We start from the raw sequence: 26,749 nt of genomic DNA, 5'->3' as shown, positions 1-26,749 counted from the left end.
AATAATAATAGTAATAATAATAATGATGATGATGATAATAGTAATAGTAGTAATAATAGTAATAGTAGTAATAATAGTAATAGTAGTAATAATAGTAATAGTAATAGTAGTAACAACAACAACAACAACAATCATCATCATCATCATCATCATAGTAATAGTAATAATAGTAATAATAATTCAGATTGGTGTTTCTCAATGCTGGCCACTTTAAGAGGGGTGGACTTCAACTTTCAAAATTCCTCAGCTTATTTACTTTAAGATGGATGGACTTCAAGTCCCAGAATTCCTCAGCCAACACGCTTTAAGATAAGTGGACTTCCACTCCCAGAATTCCTCAGCCAACATGCTTTAAGATAAGTGGACTTCAACTCCCAGAATTCCCCAGCCATTATGCTTTAAGAAGGGTGGATTTCCACTCTCAGAATTCCCCAGCCAACATGTTTTAAGATGGGTAGACTTCAACTCCCAGAATCCTCCAGCCAGAATGCCCTAAGACCTGTGGATTTCAACTCCCAGAATTCCTCAGCCTGCTTACTTTAACATGGGTGGACTTCGACTCCCATGTAAGCTGGGCAATTCTGGGAGTTGAAGTCCATACTCCTTAAAGTGGCCAAGCTCGAAAAAACCCTGATTTAAATGGTAAACCTCCTTTGTTTTTGGACTTGCTGTGAGCCTGTGTCATTCATCCAATCGTGGTTTCTTCCATATTAACCTTCCATCAAGCTTCTCTTTCAAAAATTATCTTCCAGGAAGCGTCTTTATGCTTATAATTTGCTTCCTTGGCTAACTTGCAGTACAGTTGTTTTTTTCCCTGTCCACCCTGGACACTTATTCTATGACATTAAATGTTTGTTGTGGCTATGACACACTTGGGGTGTTGCTAAACGTGGTTAAACCTTTACACAAACATGGTTTACCTATTCAAGCTTTGCTCTTTCCCATTTTCGGGGCTCTCCAGAAGCAATGGGGGTACACTGAGGCCCAAGGAAATCTCAGGAATGGAGCCCGCTTTTGGGAGCCACATATTCTGGGATGTCAGATGTACCCCGTTTTTACAATAAAAAGAAGATGGCCAGGAACATCCATGCTGGAGGAGGTCAGAAAAATCTGGAAGCTTTCAAGAAAAGACTGGTATGCCATTGGTCAAAAATGGTGTAGGCAGGGTCTCTTGCTTGGACAGGGGGTTGGACTAGATGACCTACAAGGTTCCTTCCAACTCTGATCCGATTTTTGAATCATTGCACCGTGGAGGCTGCCATTTTGACTTTTTTCACCTCCACCACGAGGCGTTAATAACAGATCTCGACCTGAAATGATGTATCTGAAGAAACTGGGATAACTTTTGCTAGTCTACGATTTAATCTATAGGTACTCCTTGATTTACAGCCACAAGAGCCCACAATTTCCGTTACTAAGTGAGGCTTGTGAGTTTTGCCCCATTTTACAGCCTTTCTCGCCACCGTTGTTAAGTGAATCACCACAGTTGTTATGTTAAGAACACGGTTGTTAAGTGGATCTCTCTTCCCCGTGGACGTTGCTGGCCAGAAGGTCGCAAAAGGGGATCAGGTGATCCCTGGAACACGGCAAACGTCATAAATACGAGTCAGTTTCCAACTATCTGAATTCTAATAGTGTGACCATGGGGACACTGCCACGGTTGTAATTGCGAAAAATGGTCATTTCTTTTGGTGATATTGTAACTTTGAACAGTCACTGAATGGACTGTTGTAAGTCAAGGACTTACAAGAATGAAAAATAAGACAGTAACGTGGTCCTCAACACCAATAAGACCAAGGAGCTTATAGTGGACTATAGAAGGAACAGATCAGACATCCAACCCTTGCTTAACCATGGAGACCAAATGGAGCAAGTGGCCAGTTTTAAGTTTCCTATTGCACCTGTGAAGGGTTTGCCAATTGCACCAGGGCAGATAGGACAGCGCTCCAGAGGGTGAACGTCATTGCCCCTCAGAGGATCATGGGTTGCCCTCTCCCCTCTTTGGAAGAGCTTTATAGCTCCCGCTGCCTTAAGAAAGTTCAAAACATCCTCAAAGATCCATCTCATCCTGGGCACCCCCCCTTTTTTTGAACTATTACCATCTGGCAGCTGGTACAGGATAATTAAAAACAAGGACAAATAGGCTGAAAAACAACTTCTATCCCAGGGCAGTAGCTCTTTTGAATTCTGCTGTATAATAGTGCAATATGAATGCAATATCAGGGGTTTTCCATTCAATGTGTGGAGTGTGAAGAATGTGTGTTTGTGTTTATTTTCATGGTCGTGATGTGCACTGAAGATGGTGTTTGATTTCATGGTATGAGGTGCAATGACAATAAACTAAAACTAAAACTAAAACTAAAACTAAAACTAAAACTAAAACTAAAACTTAAACTTAAACTTAAACTTAAACTTAAACTTAAACTTAAACTTAAACTTAAACTTAAACTAAACTAAACTAAACTTATACTTCCATTTATCTTCTGGGTGAATTTCTCACTAGGCTGAAGGTATTGTGGGAGTGGTACAGCCTAGAAGTGGACATCTTTCGCCTCACAATCAGGAGGTTGAGAGTTCGATCCTCAGTAGAGGCAGATATTTCTCTCTCTGGGCATGATGAGAATTTATCTGCTGTATATAACTCCGCACTAGCGACAGGAAAGGCATCCGGCCAGTAAACACGCAGCTCCAATCAGTTGCCCAGAGTCCATGCTGCAAGGGATTATGGGGTCGTTAAAAGAAGGAGGATGAGGATTGAGGGCATTGTGTGAGTGCTATCATTTTTTCTCCGCTATCCAGCCAAAATACAGGTAGTCCTTGACTTACAATAGTTCATTTAGTGACCGTTCGAAGTTACAACAGCCCTGAAAAAAGTGACTTACGACCGTTTTTCATACCTATGACCACTATGGCAATCCCCAGGGATCGCATGGTTTTCCTTCAGATGCTTGACAATTGACTCACATTTATGACAGTTGCAGTGTCCTCGGGTCACGTGATCCCCTTTGGCGACCTTCTGACAAGCCTAGTCAACGGGTGTGTGTGTGCCAGATTCACTTAACAACCGGGTTACTTAATTCAAGAACCGCAGTGATTCGCTTAACAAATGTGGCGAGGAAAGTCACAAAATGGGGCAAGACTCACTTAACAAATTTCTCACTCAACAACATAAAATTTTGGGCTCAGTTGTGGTCTTAAACTTAGACTCTAGAAAGAGTGCAGAGAAGGGCAACCAGGATGATGTGAGGACTAGAGGCTAAAACATACGATGAACGGTTGCAGGAACTGGGCCTGGCTAGTCTAGGGAAGAGAAGGACCAGGGGAGACAGGAGAGCAGTCTTCCAATATTTGCGAGGAGGGGGTCAAGCTATTCTCCAAAGCAAATGGAAGGAAGGAAGGAAGGAAGGAAGGAAGGAAGGAAGGAAGGAAGGAAGGAAGGAAGGAAGGAAGGAAGGAAGGAAAGAAAGAAAGATGAGAGAGAGAGAGATGGAGAAAGGAAGGAAGGAAAGAGAAAGAAAGAAAGAAAGAAAGAAAGAAAGAAAGAAAGAAAGAAAGAAAGAAAGAAAGAAAGAAAGAAAGAAAGAAAGAAAGAAAGAAAGAAAGAAAGAAAGAAAGAAAGAAAGAAAGAAAGAAAGAAAGAAAGAAATAAAGAAAGAAAAGAAAGAAAGAAAGAAAGAAAAAATATCTGAGCAAACCATGGATGGACAAAAGACATGTCAAGTTTAAGGAAAAGAAGGATGGGGTGACATGATAGCAGTCTTCCAATATCTCAGGGCTTGCCACGAAGAAGAGATGTCAAAAAAGATGTTGAGACTCTGGAAAGAGTACAGAGAAGAGCAACCAGGATGATGAAGGGGACTGGAGGCTAAAACATATGAAGAACGGTTGCAGGAACTGGGCCTGGCTAGTCCAGGGAAGAGGAGGACCAGGGGAGACAGGATAGCAATCTTCCAGTATTTGAGGGGCTGCCACAGAGAGGGAGGGGTCAGGCTATTTTCCAAGGCACCTGAAGGCCAGATAGGAAATAATGGATGGAAACTGAACAAGGAGAGATTCAACCTGGAAATAAGGAGAAACTTTTTGACAACTTCAACCAATGGAACAGAAGTTGCCTTGGGAAGTTGTGGGAGCTTCATCCCTGGAGGCTCTCAAGAAGAGACTGGACTGCCCTCTGGTCAGAAATGGTGTAGGGTCTCCTGCTTGGGCAGGGGGTTGGACTAGATGACCTACAAGGTCCCTTTGAACTCTGATTATCTGTTATCTGTTCTCCACCTTTTGGAGCCTTCCCAGGGTGCAGAAGAGAAGCAATTCTCTGACGCTTCTTTTTTTTTGCAAAATTTTCAACCCTGGCACCAATTTACCTCTATAGGCTTCCTCCGTGTAGGACGCGTTAATGAGTTTTTCGAGGATTTGGTTTTCTTCTGCAAACGACAGCAGCATCTTCACAATTTCCTTGGTGTTCTGGTTGATGTTCAGCAGAGCTTTCATTAGGCAGGTCTTCCCGGTGTCTGAAGAGGTCATTTTATTCATCAGATATTCTGTAAAATAAGGAGAAATTATCCCAGGTGTCCCTCTGTGTTAATTAAGGCTGATTGGGAACGCTACGGCTGTGTAACTAGGAGGAAATTACCGATCCCTTTGTTGGGAGGCAAATGAGAAGGCATCATTGTAAACCAAAAGCTCGTTTTAAAAAAATTAATAAAGTAATTTTAGGTGTCCAGTCATGTGGTGATGTGGATCCAAACAGTTGTTTATAGGGCGGGGCACAAAAAGAATTAATGAATTAATTAAATTAATTAAAGAATTAATTAAATTATTGTGAATGGACAAAGCTTGCCATGCTGGGGAAAAACATTCACGGAATGAAAACTGGAATGTTCTGGAGAAAACCAGAACTTTCTAGAGAAAACCAGAACATTCTACAGAAAACAAGAACACTGAAGAAAGCCAGAATTTTCTAGAGGAAAAAACAAGCACAGAATGTTCTGGATAATAACAGAACTTTCCAGAGAAAACCAGACCATTGCGAAGGAAAGCCAGGACATTCTGGAGGAAACCAGAAATTTCTAGAGAAACCCAGAACTTTCTGAAGGAAAGAAAACATTCTGGAGAACTTTCTAGAGAATTTCTACAGAAACCCAGAACTTTCTGAAGGAAAGAAAACATTCTGGAGAACTTTCTAGAGGAAACCAGAACATTCTATGGAAAACATTCTGAAGAAAGCAAGAACTTTCTAGAGAAAAGCCAGAAACATTCTGGAAGGAAGGCCGGAACATTCTGAAGAATGGCAGAATTTTCTAGAGAAAAACCAGAACAGAATGTTCTGGAGAATACCAGAACTTTCCTAAGAAAATCAGATCATCCTGGAAATAACTAAACCTTCCTGGAGAAAACCAGATCATTCTAGATCAGGGGTGGGCAAACTACGGCCCGCGGGCCACATCCGCCCGTTGGTCTTTTTAATCCGCCCGCCAAGATTGGTACAGAATTAAGGTTTGATGTGAATGATTGAATGATTGCATTCATTTGATTTTGACTTGTAATGACAGGAATTTCGACACCAGGTGGTGGCCCGTCTGTCAAATTTTAAAAGTCAATGAGGCCCCCGAGCCAAAAAGTTTGCCCACCCCTGTTCTAGATTAAGCCAGAACATTCCGGAGAAAACCAGGACATTCAACGCAAAGCAGACCATTTTAGAGAAGGCCAGAACTTTCTAGGGAGAACCAGAACTTCCTGGGGAATAGCAGAACATTACAGGGGACTCTGGAAAATTCCCTATTTCTCCTAGAATGTGACCATTCACCTCATCTTAAACTACCAGAAACTATTTCTTGCTTTGAAAGAGTTACTTCATAAAACTACTGGATCCCCTCCCAGAAAGTCGATGTCCTACCATGTCCCCAGTCAGATAACATTTTTACAATGTGTTTGTTTGTTTGTTTGTTTATATCCCACCTTTATATTTTACAAATGCATCAAAGCGAGAAACATATCCAATACGTCTTCCTCTTCCCGTTCTCCCTACTACAACAACAACCCTGTGAGGTGGATTGGGCTGAGAGAGAGGGACTGGCTCAAAGTCACCCAGGCCCTTTTCCTGTCTAAGGCGGGATTAGAATTAGAATTCACAGTCTATTAATGATTGACTTAGAGTCACCAACCCAATTTTCGTACCTAAGACGGCACTAGAACTCATTGTCTCCTGGTGATTGGCCCAAAGTCACCGAGCTGTCTTTGATGGCTAAGGTGGGACTAGAACTCACTATCTCCTGGTGATTGGTCCAAAGTCACAAAGCCAACTTTCCTACTTAAGGCAAAACTATAACTCACCGACTCCTAGTTTCTAACCTGGTGCCTTGACCACTGGACCAAACTCACAAAAAATAGGGCCGTTCTTCCATGCTTCTCTGGACATTTCTGACAAGGATGCTCCTAAATCCAACCCTTGTAGTCCCCTGGAAGGGGGTGCCAAATTAATTCTGGGCATCCAACCCACCCACCCCCGAAAATTATTCCAGCCACGGAATTCACCTTTTCCTCCCTTGCAGAAGTACACTGCTCAAAAAAATAAAGGGAACACAAAAATAAGACATCCTAGATCTGAATGAGTGCAATATTCTTATTAAATACTTTGTTCATTACATAGTTGAATGTGCTGACAACAAAATCACACAAAAATTATCAATGGAAATCAAATTTAGCAACCCATGGAGGTCTGGATGTGGAGTTACACTCAAAATTAAAGTGGAAAAAAACACTACAGGCTGATCCAACTTTGATGTGACGTCCTTAAAACAAGTCAAAATGAGGCTCGGTAGTGTGTGTGGCCTCCACATGCCTGTATGACCTCCCTACAACGCCTGGGCATGCTCCTGATGAGGTGGCGGATGGTCTCCTGAGGGATCTCCTCCCATACCTGGACTAAAGCATCCCCCAACTCCTGGACAGTCTGTGGTGCAACGTGGCGTTGGTGGATGGAGCCAGACATGATGTCCCAGATGTGCTCAATTGGATTTAGGTCTGGGGAATGGGCAGGCCAGTCCATAGCATCAATGCCTTCGTCTTGCAGGAACTGCTGACACACTCCAGCCACATGAGGTCTAGCATTGTCTTGCATTAGGAGGAACCCAGGGCCAACCGGACCAGCATATGGTCTCACAAGGGGTCTGAGGATCTCATCTCGGTACCTAATGGCAGTCAGGCTACCTCTGGCGAGCACATGGAGGGCTGTGCGGCCCCCGAAAGAAATGCCACCCCACACTATTACTGACCCACTGCCAAACCGGTCATGCTGGAGGATGTTGCAGGCAGCAGAACGTTCTCCATGGCGTCTCCAGACCCTGTCATGTCTGTCACATGTGCTCAGTGTGAACCTGCTTTCATCTGTGAAGAGCACAGGGCGCCAGTGGCGAATTTGCCAATCTTGGTGTTCTCTGGCAAATGCCAAACGTCCTGCATGGTGTTGGGCTGTAAGCACAACCCCCACCTGTGGACGTCGGGCCCTCATACCACCCTCATGGAGTCTGTTTCTGACCGTTTGAGCAGCCACATGCACATTTGTGGCCCACTGGAGGTCATTTTGCAGGGCTCTGGCAGGGCTCCTCCTGTCCCTCCTTACACAAAGGCGGAGGTAGCAGTCCTGATGCTGGGTTGTTGCCCTCCTATGGCCTCCTCCACGTCTCCTGATGTACTGGCCTGTCTCCTGGTAGCGCCTCCATGCTCTGGACACTACGCTGACAGACACAGCAAACCTTCTTGCCGCAGCTCGCATTGATGTGCCATCCTGGATGAGCTGCACTACCTGAGCCACTTGTGTGGGTTGTAGACTCCGTCTCATGCTACCACTAGAGTGAAAGCACCGCCAGCATTCAAAAGTGACCAAAAGTGATCAGCCAGAAAGCGTAGGAACTGAGAAGTGGTCTGTGGTCACCACCTGCAGAACCACTCCTTTATTGGGGATGTCTTGCTACCTGCCTCTGCTTTCCACCTGTTGTCTATTCCATTTGCACAACAGCATGTGAAATTGATTGTCAATCAGTGTTGCTACCTAAGTGGACAGTTTGATTTCACAGAAGTGTGATTGACTTGGAGTTCCATTGTGTTGTTGAAGTGTTCCCTTTATTTTTTTGAGCAGTGTAGAACAAAAGCCACCAACCTTTGACGGTCAGATTTTGGCACCTGTGTGACCGGTCCTTCATTTCCGCCAGAACGCTCTGTAAGTCGTCCAGATTTCCTTCCGAAACCGCCCGGAAGAGATATTTTTTCAGCTTCTTACGACGAGAATTCGGCTGACAATTTTGGGTTGAGTTGATGCTGCGGAAAAGGGAAAACAAGTTGGGTGCCTTTTCGGGGTGCAGATTAAGAAAGGGGGCAAGCCACATCTCCCCCTGTTTGGGGAAGGTGGGTGGTTTTTTGGCACGAGGCGTCCATCAGACTGGCCTACCTAGGCAGGCTGTTGTGCAACCAATAATAAAATTGCTTGGAAGGGTCTCTACAAATGCTATGAGGTTTGGGGGGCGGGAATTCAACCAATCGAACAGCTTGGAAGTTGTGGGAGCATCATCACTTGAGACTTTCAAGAAGAGATTGGACTGCCATTTGTCAGAAATGGTGTAAGGTCTCCTGCTTGAGCAGGGGGTTGGACTAGATGACCTGCAAGGTCCCTTCCAACTCTGATTATCTGTTATCTGTTATCAGTAAAACAGACACAAACAGAAAAACGTAACATACACAAATAACTGGACCCACATTTCGTATACATGCCTTTCAATCAATTTTTGGAAACCTTGAGGTCAGGCCACATCAGGAGAAGGAGACATAATCAATAATTCTAATCAAGTAAGCAATTAATCTATAGCTGAGTTTCCCTGACCTTGGCAATTCGAACATGGGTGGACTGAAACATACTGGTTGGGGGATTCTGGGAGTGGAAGTCCACCTCTTTTAAAGCATGCTGGCTGGGGGATTCTGGGAGTGGAAGTCCACCTCTTTAAAGCATCCTGGCTGGGGGATTCTGGGAGTGGAAGTCCACCCCTCTTAAAGCATCCTGGCTGGGGATTCTGGGAGTGGAAGTCCACCCCTCTTAAAGCAGGCTGGCTGGGGAATTCTGGGAGTGGAAGTCCACCCTCTTAAAGCATGGCTGGCTGGGGAATTCTGGGAGTTGAAGTCCACCCCTCTTAAAACATCCTGGCTGAGGAATTCTGGGAGTGGAAGTCCTCCCCTCTTAAAGCATCCTGGCTGGGGAATTCTGGGAGTTGAAGTCCATCCCTCTTAAAGCATCCTGGCTGGGGAATTCTGGGAGTTGAAGTCCACCCCTCTTAAAGCATCCTGGCTGGGGAATTCTGGGAGTGGAAGCCCACCCCTCTTAAAGGAAGTTGGCTGGGGGATTCTGGGAGTAGTTTCCCCATCATTTTAAAGCATGCTAACTGGGGAATTCTGGGAAATGAAGCCCACTCATCTTCAAGTCACCAAGGCTGACCTATGGGCCCCCCACCTCACAAAGCCTTCCACTGCCACCCCAACAATCCACGTCTTGCCTTACCAACAACTCTCAGCATTTGGGGTGTATTCCGTGATGTCATCCTGGATTGACTGAGGGGAATCCATATCCTCACAGTTGGCGGAAGCACTGCGTGGAAAAGAAATGGAAAAAAAAAATGCCAAGGCCAAGAGTACGTCTGAACCAATGATCGGATTATTTCTGCCATCAGTCAATTCTTGGAAGAAGACGACGACTTTTGCGAATCTGCGGGCAACATCCTGTCTGAATTTCTCCTCCTTGGAACCCCCAAATTAAAATTCCCAAGTTTCCAAGAATTGTGGAAATTGTGGTTGTAGAAGAAGCTGGACATGTTCAAGAAGAGGTTGGTTGCACAACCTCCTCTATTCTGGGATACCTTCCCTTGGATTCCTGCATCGAGCAAGGGGGTTGGACTAGATGACCTCCTAGGGTGCCCTTCCCATGCTAGGTTCAAAGCTCTTAAGGAAATCCTCTGAGATTTCAAAGTTTGAGGAAGTGGGGGAGAAGCTTTTCTGTTTAGGGCCAGGATAGGATGCACCCTGAACAAACTTAGGTCCTCGTTGCCACAGACAGATAGGGTATATTCCGGTAGTCCTAGACTTACAACCGGCTCAGTTTAGTGACTGTTTGAAGTTATAACACCACTGAAAAACTTATGACCATTTTTCACACTTAGGACCGTTGCATGGCCCCATGATCAAAATTCAGATGTTTGGCAATCAACTCATGCTTATGACGGTCGCAGTTTTGCTGCGGTCACATGATCCCCTTTTTACAACCTTCGGACAAGCTGAGTCAACGGGGAGGCCAGATTCACTCAACAACCCCTGTTACTCACTTAACGTCTGCAGTGATTCGCTTAATAACAGTGGCAAGAAAGGTCGTGGAAAACGGGGCAGGACTCCCAACCACTGTCTCGCTTAGCAATGGACATTTGGGGCTCCGTCGTGGTCATATGTCAAGGACTAGCCGACAGGCCGAATTTCATAACTGTGTTTAATCATAGAATAACAGAGTTGGGAGGGACCTTGGAGGTCATCTAGTCCAACCCCCTGCTCAAGCAGGAGAGTCTATTCCAACTATTAGTGTCATGCCCCTGTCAGAATCTGATTCGGAGGGGGAGGCTGAGCAGCTGACAGGGAGTGGGAATGTGGCTCCGTTCGCTGTGGAAGAAACCGAGGAAGGGCAAAGTCCGGCTGGGCAGAGCAGCGGGGGGAGGTAGAGCAAGGCAGAGGGAGTTTGGAGGAAGACCCAGGTCCACCCTCTCTTCATCTTAGGGCACACAGGGAAGAAGGGAGAAGGGAGCAACAAGAGTTGCGTGGCTTACGGGAGAGGAAAGGGCCCTGATTCCCTTCATGAGCTGCAGCTGGGAACTCAGTGTTTAAAGTCTGCAATTCCTTCTCCTGACTTGTCAAGTTAATTACTGCAGCAAAGTTTGTGTGGATTTTTAGTTACAGTTTGTATGTACTTTGTTTTTGGACTGAATTTTCGCCACTTAAAGGCTGTTCTTGGGAGAGTTATTTTTTTCTCCAGCCGAAGGTAACCTGGACATTGGGGGCAAAGTTGGAGGCATTAAAGGGACTCTTATTGCTTATTTAACTATGTTGCCTTTGTGCCACGCCCTTTTGGGTCATCACAATTAGCCTCTACATAGGATTGAATCTTGCGCAGGGGGGGGTTATAAATTTTAAGAGGGAACAATTGTAAATAAAAAGGATTTTTATCCCATGGTTGTGGCTACATCATTCATCTTTTTTGAACCCTTAGCTCTTCCATTCCTTCCCCTCCCCCACCCTGGAAGAGGAGGACGTCTGAATGGAGGTGGGACATGTGCTGATTTAATGCTTCCGTGCAGTGTTCATCCCACCTTGCTTTGGGGGATTTGGGTGGGGGAGGGCCGGAGGGGGGGCTTATCAATCCAATAAAACAGAGGAATCCATCGGTACCCACCATGGGCGGATGTTGGAGTCCATTGGCTTGGAGAAGATGGGGGGAGACGTCCGGCTTGGCGATACGTTGCTCTCGAAGGCTTCGATCTCCAGAAAAAAATGGGAACTGTTGGATGTATTTGGATAAAAAGCTGGATTAGTGGGAGTTATGGAAGAGAAAGAGATCCATCTATCTATCCAACCTTCCATATATCATCCATCTATCCATTAATCCATTTATTCATCTTTCCAGCTTTCCATCCATCTATATCCTTCCTCCATCTATCATCCATCCATCCTTCCATATAAAATTCATTTATCCATCCATTCATTTATCTTTCCATTTACCCATCCATAGATCCATCCATCCATCCGTCTATTTATCCATCCATTTATGCTTCCTCCATTCATTTATCCTTTCATCTACCCATCCATCAATCTATCCATAGAACTCTCCATCCATCCTTCCATATATCTTCCATCTATCCACCAATCCATCCATCCTTCCATATATCATCCATCTATCCATCCATTCATTTATCTTTCCATTTATCCATCCATCCATCTATCCATAGATCCATCCATCTATTTGTCTTTCTATCTATCCATCCATCTATCCATAGAATCATCCATCCACCCTTCCATATATCATCCATCTATCCATCAATCCACCCATTCATTTATCTTTCCATCTATCCATCCATCTATATTCTTCCTCCATCCACTAGTCCATTCATTTATCTTTCCATCTATCCATCCATCCTTCCATATATCATCCATCTATCCATCCATTCATCTTTCCATTTATCCATCCATCCATCCGTCTTTCTATCTATCCATCCATCTATCCTTCCTCCATCCATCCATCCATTTATCTTTTCATCTAGCCACCCATCAATTTATCCATAGAACCATCCATCCATCCTTCCATATATCATCCATCTATCCATTTATCCATCCATTCACTTATCTTTCCACTTATCCATCTACCAATCTATCCATAGAAACATCCATCCATGTATCTATTGAAGCTCCATGGACAAGAAAAGTCTATCTGTCACTATAACTTCCTGAGGGCATCAACCCGGAATGACTTTTCCCTCTTTTATCCTCTCTATTATCCCAGGACTATCTCATCATTGGCTAAGGATGTTCTCTTCAAGGACTTTTCATTCTCCATCTATGACTCACAGTGACCTTCCCTCCAATTTTGCTTAACTTTACACCAGGTTACACCAGGTTACCGGTGGAGAATGATGGGAAATGTAGTCTAATTGCACCTCGGGGAAGGCAGAATGGAAAGTGGTATAATCCTGACTAAAAAGAAAAAATCCATTCGTCTTGAAAGACAGCAGGAAGTGGAATGGAGTTCAGGCCGAAAGGGTCAAAAGAGTCAAAATGGAGGCCATAACCATAGGTCACATGTTAAAAAACAAACAATCGTGTGATTGTGGCCACCATCTCAATTTTTTTGTGACCCTGTCTTTACAGAGACCACTGAATTGGATTAAATTACTGTATTTCTGAACCTTGGCCACTTCATGGTTTGTGGACTTCAATTCCCAGAATTCGCCAGCCAGCTTGCTGGGGAATTCTGGGAGTTGAAGTCCACACAATTTAAAGAGTCCGAGATTGAGAATCTATAACATTTTCCAATCCAACTTTGTGGCTTCCAGTTCCCAGAATTCTCAGCAGGGGGTGTGGCCTTGCTGGCTGGGGAATTCTGGGAGTTGAAGTCCACCCTGTGAAGAAAGACCTCTAGGAACCTAGAATCTTGTGATCTTAGGAAATAAACCCATATTAAAGGAAAGCCCCCCAAAAACCAGGAGAGAAAAAAAATATATTAAGAACTACAGCAACTGAGTAAAGAGAAAGGAAGTCCAGTCATTCTGTGGTGGGTCACACCTACCTGCCCAGGTGAGGTGTGGTGTTTGGGATCTGCCTGGGTTTGATGCGCCAAGAGAGGGTGGAAGGAAAAAGAAGAGAGGCAGGATTGAGCCTGGTTGCAAAGGAAAAACACGTCTAAATATCGGACATTCGTCAACCAGAAGAAGCAACAAGGGGCTTCGACGTGGCAGCAATGGGCAGGGAGTCAAAAAAATCAAAATGGCAGCCACAAAGGGCTGCCATTTTGTTTCATCCCAATTGCCACCTGAGCTTCCACCCCATATTTCAGTTGAAATCAAACTCTCCAAGCTGAGCTCAATTCCTGGTAATATCACAGACACACTGCATCCTTCAATTTGCCTTTTCAAGTTTCTAGTCCAGTTTACAGACCTGGATTGAACCTGGTTGCATAAACACATTTAAATATCAAATGTTTGTAACCCAGAAGGCACAACAAGTGGATTAGACACAACAGTAGCAAGCGGGTGGTTTTCCAGCTCGGCAGGGAGTCAAAAAGGTCAAAAAAGTCAAAATGGCAGCCATAAAAGGAGAGGCCTTTTAATCCCAATCACCATCTTGATTTTTCTGACTTCCTTCTCTTATTTCACTCAAAATTAAACCACATTCTCCGAGCAGAGATTTATTTCTGGAAATATCATAGACACAATTGCATTCTTCAATTTGCTTTTTCAAGTTTCTAGTCCAGTTTGCAGACCTGGATTAAGCAGGAAGCTACAAAGAACCCCCCATGTCCACCCAGAGTTGCTTTGGATAGCTCGATGAGCAGCATATAAATTTAATAAATCAAATAAGTAACCTCATCCCCTCCAAAAAATTAATTGGGCCCCCAAAAAGGGTTAATGAATTTGCAAGTTACAAAAAACAAAAGCAGAATTACCACTCAACTCTCTTTCACGTGCACAAAGTGTTAAATTTAGCATCAAAATGGATGCAATCACATAAAGGATTAAACTCAGTTCCACCATGTTTCGTATTGTCTGAACATGGAAACCTAATTAATCACCATTTTTAATTTTTAATTTTATTTTGCCTACCGGGTCCTCTGTGCAAAAGAGTTGAAGAGACAGACCAGCCCAGTTGTGACCCTATTATAGAGAACTGTCTGGGAGCAGCTGGCAATGCTGAGTGCCCTTCCCCAGCCCCCATTGGCTGTAGTGAGCAAGCCACACCCTCTGCCAATTCTCTGGCCAATGAGGAACGGCCTATGATGTGTTGAAGTCTTGCTAATGCCCTCTTGGTGCAAGAAAGTGGGAGGGGCCTCCAACCTTAACAACTTTAAGACCTGTGGACTTCAACTCCCAGAATTCTCCAGACAGTCATGCTGGCTGGGGAATTCTGGGAGTTGAAGTCCACAAGTCCTAAAGTTGCCAAGGTTGGAATCCCTTGACTTCTGTTGATTTTTTTTAACCTGGTTAGGCAATTCTGTGCTGTCAGATCTACCAATGTTTGGTTTAGTCTCTGTGTTACATGTGAATGCACACACAGGGGCCTTATTCTCACATCATGCTGGTTTTGAATTAATCCATGTTATGGTTGTATCCAATGCATTGAATCCATACATTCCCCAAAGAGGCTGAGGTTCACATTTCCAACGAAGCCACAAAAACTGACCAAGGTTAAATCAAGCCAAGGTTAGCAGCCATTTGTTCTTTCCTTGAGCGAGGGGCGCAAACACAGCTTGTATACTTTAGATTAGAGTTGGAAGGGACCTTTGTAGGTCATCTAGTCCAACCCCCAATCAATCAGCAGACCCTACTACACCATTTCTGACCGATGGCAGTCCAGTCTATTCTTGAAAGCCTCCAGTGATGAAGCTCCCACAACTTCCAAAGGAAACTTCTGTTCCACGTCTGAACTCCTCCGAGAGGAGAGTCCCCTGCTTGGGCAGGGGTGTGTGGGTTGGACTAGATGACCTACAAGGTCCCTTCCAACTAATCTGTTAATCTGAGCCCAAATGATGAGGCAGAGAGAGATTATTTGACAGTTCCTGATGCAAGGTTCCTGATGAACTAGTTACTATAAACAAATGGGAGTCAGGCGATCGTGGTAATTACACAAACCAAGATCAATCCTGTTGGGTCACCTTGGAGCAATCACCCTTTCTCAATCTAATCCTACCTCAGTAGGTGGTTCTTTGTAGTAAAGAGGACAGGAGGAAAATGGTAAACATATTGATTCGAGCCCCTGATTGCTAACTAACATCATGTACATACAGTATATACAGGCAGTCCTCAACTTACAACAGTTTGCTTAGTGACTGAAGTTACACTTGGCACGGAAAAAAGGGATTTATGACCATTTTTCACACTTATGACCTTGGCAGGGTCATGTGACTGACATTTGGACAACGCCTGACAACTATCTCACATTTATGATGGTTGCAGTGTCCCAGGGGTCAAGTGATCCCCCTTTTGCGACCTTCTGACAAATCAACAGGGGAAGCCAGATTTGCTTAACGACCATGTTACTTAATTTAACAACCACGCTGACCTGCGTCATCTGAACACTGCTTGCAACTTTCCCAGCCGGCTTCGAATAAGCAAAGTTCATGGAGCAAACCGGATTCCCTTAATGAATGTGATTTGTTTAAAGACTGCAGCAAAAAAAAAATTGCTCATAAACTTGGGCAGGACTCTCTTAATGACCTCATCACTTAGCAACAGGACCCAATGGTGGTCATAAGTCAAGGGATGCTGTTCCATAGTCCATTGTTGTACGGTGTTGTGCTGCAAAATGTCTCATACTTTGACTAGACACTCTCGAACAGTGTAATGCAGGGGCCTCCAAACTTGGCAACTTTAAGACTTGTTGACTTTCCACTCAAGAATTCTCCAGCTGGCATAGCTGGGAAATTCTGGGAGTGGAAGTCCACCCCTCTTAAAGCATCCTGGCTGGAGGATACTGGGAGTGGAAGTCCACCCCTCTTAAAGCATGGCTGGCTGGGGAATTCTGGGAGTGGAAGTCCTCCCCTCTTAAAGCAGGCTGGCTGGGGAATTCTGGGAGTGGAAGTCTTCCCCTCTTAAAGCAGGCTGGCTGGGGAATTCTGGGAGTGGAAGTCTTCCCCTCTTAAAGCAGGCTGGCTGGGGAATTCTGGGAGTCGAAGTCCTCCTCTTAAAGCATGGCTGGCTGGGGAATTCTGGGAGTGGAAGTCTTCCCCTCTTAAAGCAGGCTGGCTGGGGAATTCTGGGAGTGGAAGTCTTCCCTCTTAAAGCAGGCTGGCTGGGGAATTCTGGGAGTCGAAGTCCACCCTCTTAAAGCATGGCTGACTGGGGGATTCTGGGAGTCGAAGTCCACCCTCTTAAAGCATGGCTGACTGGGGGATTCTGGGAATGGAAGTCCACCCATTTTAAAGCAGGCCGGCTGGGGAATTCTGGGTGTCAAAGTCCACAAGTCTTAAAGTTGCCAAGTTTGGAGACCTCTGGTGTAATGAGTAACTAGATAAATTATATAAGCTAGTAATATTCATGTATATCCAGTTCGTGGCGTAGAAGAATTTCAGAAGTTGAAGAGGGGGTGGAGTCTAGTAGGAGGAACAGAAAATTAGAGGTTGCTATCCAATTTGTTGCATTTGCTGGCAGTAGCTGGTTGAACTTGGCTGACCTTCAAAAGCTCATCAGGGTTGGGCTACTTACTGCTTGATGGATAGTGCACCACCAGGAAATCCAGGATGGTAAATGAAAAAAAGTTTCTTGCTAATGCCTTCTTCCTTTCCCAAACTTAAAACATGTTTTGCTGACTATTGCATTCCTTATGCATGATCATCTCTTTAACTTTCTACTCAAGTATTTCTGGTGTCTCGGGAATTTTAAGAGGGATGGACTTCTACTCCAAGAATTCCCCAGCCGGTATGCTTTAAGATGAGTAGACTTCCACTCCCAGAATTCCCGGCCAGCATACTTTAGGAGAGGTGGACTTCCACTCCCAGAATCTCCCAGCCAGCTTGCTTTAAGAGGTGTGGACTTCCACTCCCAGAATCTCCCAGCCAGCCTGCTTTAAGAGGGTGGACTTCAACTCCCACAATCCCCCAGCCAGCTTGCTTTAAGAGGAGGACTTCCACTCCCAGAACCAGCCAGCCAGCTTAAGAGGTCCCCCCAGAATCCAGCCAGCCTGCTTTAAGAGGAGGACTTCAGGCCAGCTGTTTAGAGGTGGACTTCAACTCCCAGAATCCCCAGCCAGCCTGCTTTAAGAGGAGGACTCTCCCAGAATCCCCAGCCAGCTTGCTTTAAGATAGGTGGACTTCAACTCCCAGAATCCCCCAGCCAGCCTGCTTTAAGAGGGGTGGACTTCAACTCCCACAATCCCCCAGCCAGCTTGCTTTAAGAGGGGTGGACTTCAACTCCCAGAATCCCCCAGCCAGGCATGCTTTAAGAGGGGTGGATCTCAAATTCCAGAATTTTTCAATCACCTTGAGAGGATATGAATCTTTCTCTATAGGTCAGGAATTTTAGGCTGGGTGGATTTCCACTCCTAGAATTCTCGTCTTGCTAGAAAAACATTCCTTTTCTCTACAGCCAGAGAAAGCAACCTTCCGCACTGTTTACTCAGACTGGCTTCTGAACAGACTCAATGTGGACTAGGCACATGAGGAATGACAGGCAAGAAGACACTCTCTGGCATGACGATTCACTGCCTCATCACCTTCTGACAACACACACTCAGGTTCCTCCCCCTGATGAAAAATGGACTTACCTGCTTGTAATTATGATGGATTAAGGTGAGTGATCTACCAGAAATATTTCTCTAAAACAGTCTTAGCCACTTTAAGACTTGTAGACTTCAACTCCCAGAATTCTCCAGCCAGCCATGTTAAAGTCCACCAATCTTAAAGCATGCTGGCTGGGGAATGCTGGGTGTCAAAGTCCACCCCTCTTAAAGCATGGCTGGCTGGGGGATTCTGGGAGTGGAAGTCCACCCCTCTTAAAGCAGGCTGGCTGGGGAATTCTGGGAGTGGAAGTCCACCCTCTTAAAGCATGCTGACTGGGGGATTCTGGGAGTGGAAGTCCTCCCTCTTAAAGCAGGCTGACTGGGGGATTCTGGGAGTGGAAGTCCACCCCTCTTAAAGCATGCTGGCTGGGGGATTCTGGGAGCGGAAGTCCTCCCCTCTTAAAGCAGGCTGGCTGGGGGATTCTGGAAGTGGAAGTCCTCCCATCTTAAAGGATGCTGGCTGGGGAATCATGGGAGTTGAAGTCCACCCACTTGAAAGCCTGCTGGCTGGGAATTCTGGGAGTGGAAGTCCTCCCATCTTAAAGGATGCTGGCTGGGGGATTCTGGGCGTTGAAGTCCACCCCTCTTAAAGCATGCTGACTGGGGAATTCTGGGAGTGGAAGTCCACCCCTCTTAATGCATGCTGACTGGGGAATTCTGGGAGTTGAAGTCCACCCCTCTTAATGCATGCTGACTGGGAAATTCTGGGAAGTGAAGTCCACCCCTCTTAAAGCATAGCGGCTGGGAAATTCTGGGAGTTGAAGTCCACCCCTCTTAATGCATGCTGACTGGGAAATTCTGGGAGTTGAAGTCCACCCCTCTTAAAGCATAGCGGCTGGGGAATTCTGGGAGTGGAGTCCACATCTTAAAAGCCTGTAGGGAATTTTGGGAGTCTCCCAAGCCAAGGTCGGAGATCCCTACTCTGAAAAATAAAAATAAAACCACATCCCATCTCGGAATTCCAGAAGAGACCTCGAAGCAGCCACAGCAATTAAACCTTTGCAGTGTTTTTTGCAATTTAAGCAAATGGGTGCTGCTTAGTGAAGGAATGTTGGACGACACACCCAGGTTGGGAAGCTGCCCCTGGCGACTGGAGTCTTGTGCCAATGCTGGAATCTATCTCCCTGGCAAATACATCTGGCTTCATCGGGCAGGAGGTTAATTAAAAGACATTAAAAACCGATTTAAAAAAAAAATATCAGAAAGAGAAATAAGGGTTTTGGGAAGAAAGTACCAATCGATTCTACATAACTGTACAGGTGGTCCTTACGACCACAATGGAGCCCAAAATGTCTGTTGTGAAGTGAGACATTGGTTAGGCGAGTTTTGCCCCATTTTACCATCTTTCTGGCCACTGTCATTAAGCAAATCACTGCAGTTGATCAGTTAGTCAAGCCATTAGTAAGTGAATCTCCCTTCCCCGTGGATTTTGCTGGTCAGAAGGTCGCAAAAGGGGATCATGTGACCCCACTGCAACCGTCATAAATATGAGTCAGTGGCCAAGTGGCTGAATTTTGATCACGTGACCCCGGGGAAGGCTACAACGATCATAAGTATGGAAAATAGTCATAAGTCACTATTTACTCCCAAAACCAGAAAAAACAAATTACCCATAACAATAAGTTAATAATAAATCACTTTGGCGGAAAAACAAATATGGTCATTTTGCCAACTTCAAAAGTCGATACAAAAATTTATGCCACCAGATAAAAACTGAATGCACCAATTATCACATTAAACAAGAGGAAAACCTTCTACGCACCAATTCCACCCACGCTTTCTACAATTTTGTAAACAACAAACTAAATAAAAAAAATACTCAAGGTCCACCCCACCCCTGAAAGGACCTAATGGTAAAGACTGCAACGATGACACCATGAAAGCCAACCTCTTTAACACATTCTTTGACTCAGTATTTGTAAACAGCAATGGATCATGCCCAATATTTCCTAGTCGAAACGCAGACAACTACAATGATATAATACATATCGATTTTACAGAAGACATTGTTGAAAAAGCACTACGCAATCTAAAACCATCTCTATCTATTGGACTGGACGGAATATGTGCCTACTTCTTAAGAAAGCTATCCACTGCCATAGCCGAACCTCTAAGCATAATCTTTGAAAAATCTTTCAGGACCAGCTCCTTGCCTAACCTATGGTCACAAGCCACAGTCATCCCCATCTTCAAAAAGGGAGACCCAAGCCTAGTTGAAAATTACAGACCAATCTCCTTATGCTGCGTCACCTGTAAAGTCATGGAATCAATTATTAACCAATCCATTATCCTCCACTTAGAGACAAACAACCTACTCTCTAATAAACAATTTGGTTTCAGAAAAAAACTATCCTGTAATCTGCAACTGTTAAACTGCAAAAACATATGGACTACACAACTCGATCAGGGTAAAACAATAGACGCAATCTACATAGACTTCTGTAAGGCCTTTGATTCAGTGGTACACGACAAACTACTCCTAAAACTAAAATCTTATGGTATCTCTGGACACCTGCATAACTGGATAGAAGCATTCCTGTCAAACAGACAACAAATGGTCAAAATTGGGAGCATCCTATCAAATTCCGTACCTGTCAATAGTGGTGTCCCCCAAGGCAGTGTTGTAGGACCAACCTTTTCATACTCTACATAAATGACCTCTGTGATCATATTAAGAGCAACTGCGTTCTTTTCGCTGATGATGTAAAGCTATTCAATATCACAGATAACACTGCTACCCTTCAAAAAGATCTTGACTATGTATCAGAATGGTCAAACAAATGGCAACTTCAAATTTCAACAAATAAATGCTCTGTCTTACATATTGGCAAAAAAAATATCAAAAAATAAAATACAAGCTGAATAGTCAAGATCTTGTTGATGATCCAAATTCTGTCAAGGACCTTGGAGTACTCATCTCTAATGATCTAAGTGCTAGAGCCCACTGTAACTCCATAGCCAAAAAGGCATTAAGAGTTGTAAACTTAATCTTACATAGCTTTTTCTCTGGTAATATCACACTACTAACTAGAGCATACAAAACATTTGCTAGACCAATACTTGAATACAGTTCATCAGTCTGGAACCCGCATTACATATCTGATATTAATATAGTTGAGAAAGTCCAGAAATATTTCACAAGAAGAGTTCTCCACTTCTCTATTCATAGCAGAATACCTTATGCCACCAGACTTGAAATTCTAGACCTAGAAAACCCAGAATTACGCTGCCTTCAGCCCGATCTAAGTATAGTATATAAAATCATACATTGCAATGTCCTCCCTGTCAATGAATACTTCAGCTTCAACTATAACAATACAAGAGCACACAATAGTTTGTATTTGGTGTAGCAAACTTGATTGCAAGAGATACGACTTCAGCAACAGAGTGGTCAATGTCTGGAATCCTCTACCTGACTCTGTGGTTTCTTCCCCAAACCCCCAAAACTTTAACCTTAGACTGTCTACTATTGACCTCACCCCTTTTCTAAGAGGTCTGTAGGGGGCGTGCATAAGCGCACCAACGTGCTTATCGTCCCTGCCCTATTGTGTTTTTTTTTTCTTATATGTATCCATTTCATATATTCATAACCATGCTTATACTTAAATGTGTTATCTTATAATCACTTGACAAAATAAAATAATAATAAAATATATGGAACTGAAGAGATTGAAAACTCAGGATTCTGGGAATTGGAATAAAACTGATTTATTAAAAAAGGTCTAGCAGAATCCTGAATTTTTTTGTCTTGATACTCTATCCAGGGGTCTTCAAACTTGACAGCTTTAAGACTTGTGGACTTCAACTCCCAGAATTCCTCCTCCAGTCATGTTAGCTCAGGAATTCTGGGAGTTGAAGTCCACAAGTCTTAAACTTGCCAAGTTTGAAGACCCTTCGTCTAAGCTATCCGAGCCAATTAAATAATTTTGATGCTCCCATGATCCCAAACTCAGGCCATTATGCAAGCTATATAAATGGGTCAGTGGTGGTAATCCAGCCGTATCCTTTCATCAAGATGGTTTGCGGAGTCCTCGGTCTCCGTCTGAGGCAGAGGTCTCCAAATTTGGCAACTTTAATTCTTGCGTACTTCATAGCTGGTTGGAGAATTCTGGGAGTTGAAGTCCACAAGTCTTAAAGTTGGCAGGTTTGGGGATCCCTGCTCTGAGGTATTGACATCTGCCAACCTGTACCAAGAAATGGGCCACTTACCTCTTTTTTGTGGGGGTATCTTCTGCTGCCCTCTTGTCGTGGCCGGCCGCCGGCGGAGTCTCCTGAGGATTTGGCTTCTTGGTCCCCATAAGAGGGACCATCTCCTTGATGTCTTTGATCATGGTTCTCTGTGAAAACAAACTCAGTTAGTTACCATTGTCTGCAGGTCTTCCACTCATAAATTCAATTGAATCGGATTGGGTTGCATTGAATTGATTAGATCTTTCTTTAATCTGACCTTTATTCCTTTACAGGTCATTCTAGGGGGCGAACGTCCCTAATAGAAGTCCATCTATTTTCCCCAGAATAACAACCCTCTGAAGTGGGCTGGGCTGGGCGAGATTGACAGGTCCCAAATAAATCACTCACCTGGTTTTCATGCCTAAGGTGGGACTAGAACTCCCAGTCTCCCGGCGATGGGCCCAAAGTCATCCAGCTGGCTTTCATGCCTAAGGCAGGAGGACTAGGTAGGACTAGAACTCACTGTCTCCTTCTGATTGGCTCTAAGTCACCCAGCTGGACTAGAACTCACCGTCTCCTGGTGATCGGCCCAAAGCCACCCAGGCATGTTTCCTGCCTAAAGCGGGACTAGAACTCACTGTCTCCTGCTGATTGGCTCAGAATCACTGAACTAGACTACAACTCCCAGTCTCCTGATGATTGGCCCAAAGTCACCCAGTTGGCTTTGTGCCTAAGGTGGGACTATAATTCACCATTTCCTGGTGATTGGCCCAAAGTCATCCAGCTGGCTTTCATGGCTAAGGTGGGACTAGAACTAACTGTCTCCTGCTGATTGGCCCAAAGTCACCAGCCAGCTTCCCTGCCTAAAGCAGGACTAGAACTCACCCTCTCCTTGTTTCTAGGCCGACACTTTAACTATTGCACCAAACTGGCTCTATTTAAAACATCATGCTTAATTTCACTCATGTAATTGCAAGATCCAGAGGTGTCTGCAGTGCATGGTCGAAAAGTTCAAGATGGCCTCCACAGTGATGTCATCAAAGCTTTGGTTGCACCAACCCGGACGCCATCTTGATTCTTTTGATCTCTCTCTGTAGCCAGACACCTCGATAATGTGATATAAATCAAAATAAATAAAACTCAACAGGTTATGGAAACGCTGGTGGGGTTTTTTTGTGCCAGTCATCACTTATTTCATTTTATGTCCATCTTCTGCCCTTCCTTAAATGGCTCGGAGTACTTTGTATTAAAATTGAATGAATTTAATTGCATTAAAATTGCATTAACCTTTTCGGAGCACTAAAGCAGAGGAATAAATAAAAGCCAGAAGACACATGCAATTCAAAGGGACAAGAATCACCTTTATTTATTTACCTATTTATTTTATTAACTATGAAACAAAAATTTCATAGCCCCTAATTTCAACCTTGAGCCACAAATATTCTCCTTTATGGGTGAATTAAAATTTGCAAAGCTACGAGCAGGGAAGCTACTATCATATGTGGTGGACTTGCCCAAAAGCAAAAAAATATTGGAGGAAAATTAAAAATCGCTTGGAAGAAATCACAAAAGTTAAAACTGAGTTGAAACCAGAGATATTTTTATTACGAATCCTAAAACAGAAAATTAGTAAAAATTATTATACATAATACTTCATATATTAACAGCAGCAAGGCTCGCTTTTGCTCAAAATTGGAAATGCGAAAACCCCCGAATTCATGATCATAAAGAAAACCTTGGAATGTACAGAAATGGGCAGGCTATCAATGGAACTCAGAAAACAAGAGGAGTCTGAATACTATGAGATTTGGAACTTATGGTATAGTTGGCTGGAAGATAGACAAGAAAGGAATAAAAAGTCAAATAAAAGGATACGATAGAAATTGGTAATATTATATGTAAATTTATTTGTGATAAATAATTAGAATGAAATTCTGCATTATATCTAAATAAGTGAACGACCATTTGATACAATGAGAGAGCTGTCAATTAGAGCGAACATTGCATTTGCTTACGTTGCGACAAATGGAATGTTTTGATTTTACTGTATTTATATCAATTTATTTAATAAAGTATTTTTACAAAAATATATATGCAAATTTCAGGTTGTACTTCCTATAAAAATTCAATTACCTCCCAAGTCATTTCAATCACCTCCTTTTCCCAAAAAAACATCCTCAGTTTCCCCTTCCAGGGTTCTTAGGCGTGGATGTATATAGATCCACTACGAAAATTACTCATTTAACACAAATTGCATCCCCAGCTGGAAACAGGAATTTGGCTAATCCAGAACATAGAATAATAGAGTTGGAAGGGTCCTTGGAGGTCTTGTAGTCTAACATCCTGCCCAGGCAGGAGATCCTAATTCAGACAAATGGTTGTTCAGTCTCAGAGAAATTAAATTAAATTCAGTTCCAGAGAAATTAAATGAAATTTCATGCCATTTGTGTATTTTCACAGCAACCTGACCTCAATTCGCACCACCTCACCAGCAAGGCAGAAAGAATGTGTAGTTAATAAGAGCGAGGCATGACTGGATGGTTTTAACTTTGCTTTATAAACATTTATATCTCATCCTGTCTAATGTATACGTACCACCCAGGTTAGCAACAATTATGTCTAAGAACACAATTAATCCTGTTTTAAAAACAAACGAATTAAGAAGATTATCCCAAATAAACAAGACTGTTTAATAAGAACAGGTAGGGATGCCAAATAAAATAAGATGGTTTTTGCTACCTCGACTGCTTTAAGAAAGGGCTTCGAATCCCAGAATTACAAAGCCAGCAGGGTAATTCAGATGGGTGGAAGGAAAGGAGAAAGAAAGGAGAGGAGAGAGGAAAGGAAAGGAAAGAGCGAGGAAGGGAAAAGAAAGGGAAGGAAAGAGGCAGGGAAAGGGAAGGAAGGGAAGAGGGGAGGAAAAGAAGGAAAGGGAAGGAAGGAGGAAAGGAAGGAAAGGAAAGAGGGAGAGAGGAAAGGAAAGAGGAAGGGAAGGGAAGGAAAGGAAAGAGGGAGGGAAAGGAGGGAAGGGAGAAAGGAAAGAGGAAGGGAAGGGAAGGAAAAGAAAGGGGGAGAGAGGAAAGGAAAGGAAATAGGGAGGGAAGGGAAAGGATAGGACAAGGAAGGGCAGGGAAGGAAGAGAAGAGGAGAGGAAACGAGGGGAAGGGGGTTGATTTATTTCATGACCCATTGGTTTCTTTTCTTGGTTGCCCAGGGTCTTCCCAGACATCTCCTCCAACACCAAAGCTCAAAAGCGCCAATGCTCTTCCTCTTCACTTAGCAACCGCTCTGCTTAGCAATGAAAATTCTGGCCCCAACTGTGGTCGGAAATCAAGGACTACCAATACACACAAGAAGGTGCAGATGTATTCTTTTTCTGAGTCCAACTTTCCCTACCTAGAGGGACACAGGATCTTTGCCAGCAGAGACACATCCCAGCCTCTGAATATCTGAGATACTCCTTGGTGCCCCCTGAGCTTGCAGACGTTTCGTGACCCAAACTAGGGAATATCATCAGGGTTAGTAATGGCTTACTAGTCCTGATGATGTTACCAGGGGTGGGATTCAAACATCCCAACAGCCGGTTCTCTGCCCTGTTGCTGGGTGGGCCTGGCCATGGTGGGCGTGGCCTACTGGAAGTTACGGGAGGGCCGTTTTTCACCTTCCCCAGAGTCCGGAGGCTTCCCTCAGGCCTCTGGAAGGGAAAAATGGACTCCCCCAGGCTCTGGAGGCCCTCTGGAAACTGGAAACAGGCTGTTTCTGGACTTCTGGAACTTCCAGAATGGCTGTTTTTCGCCTTCCCCAGAGTCCGGAGGCTTCCCTCAGGCCTCTGGAAGAGCAAAAACTGTTTTCCCCAGGCTCCGGAGGCCCTCTGGAAGCCGGAAACAGGCCCGTTTCTGGACTTCTGGAACTTCCGGGAGGGCAGTTTTTCGCCTTCCCCAGAGTCCAGAGGCTTCCCTCAGGCCTCTGGGAAGGCAAAAATGGACTCCCCCAGGCTCCAGAGCCCCTCTGGAAGCTGGAAACAGGCCCATTTCTGGACTTCCGATACTTCCATAAGGCCCATTTTTCCCCCTCCCAGAGCCTCGGCATGGACCCTGCACTTACCTGCATCCAAAATGGGCTGCGTGGAGACCCCTGGGACGGGAGGGTGGGCAGGGCCAGCTGCTGTTCAACTACCGGTTTGGAGAACCAAATGTAAAGTTAACATCCAGTTCTCCGGAACCAGCCCGAACAGGCTGAATCCCAACCCCTGGATGTTACCTCGTTGGGTCATGAAATATCTGCAACTTGCATTGATGATGTTACTAGTTAAGGGATCGAAGACTAAAACATACAAAGGGTGGTTGCAGGAATTGGGTATGTCTAAATTAATGAAGAGAAGGACTAGGGGTGACATGATAGCAGTCTTCCAATATTTGAGGGGCTGCCACAAAGAAGAGGCGGTCAAGCTATTCGCCAAAGCCCCTGAAGGCAGGACAAGAAGAAACAGATGGAAACTAATCCAGGAGAGAAGCAACCT

At 44.3% G+C, this 26,749-nt stretch overlaps 1 protein-coding gene across 1 annotated transcript in view; it reads right to left on the bottom strand.

The window, feature by feature from the left end:
• The window catches only part of TRPV3 (transient receptor potential cation channel subfamily V member 3), a 55,843-nt gene extending 33,452 nt beyond the window's left edge, over positions 1-22,391 (bottom strand). Inside the window, exons 1-6 of the mRNA XM_087971051.1 lie at positions 22,270-22,391; positions 13,358-13,447; positions 11,471-11,575; positions 9,542-9,628; positions 8,156-8,313; positions 4,362-4,538 (exon numbers count right to left, since the gene is read on the bottom strand). Coding sequence (XP_087827177.1) covers positions 4,362-4,538; positions 8,156-8,313; positions 9,542-9,628; positions 11,471-11,575; positions 13,358-13,447; positions 22,270-22,391 — 739 coding nt within the window. The remainder of the gene's footprint in view (positions 1-4,361; positions 4,539-8,155; positions 8,314-9,541; positions 9,629-11,470; positions 11,576-13,357; positions 13,448-22,269) is intronic.
• Between the last annotated feature and the right edge of the window lie 4,358 nt (positions 22,392-26,749).

This window comes from Notechis scutatus, chromosome 1 (genome assembly GCF_049901735.1).
Source record: "Notechis scutatus isolate UNSWTSFEM ecotype Mainland chromosome 1, rNotScu1.2, whole genome shotgun sequence".
NCBI lineage: Eukaryota > Metazoa > Chordata > Lepidosauria > Squamata > Elapidae > Notechis > Notechis scutatus.
The sequence above is the reverse complement of the archived record's forward strand: the minus strand, read 5'-3'. Positions and strand labels throughout refer to the sequence as shown.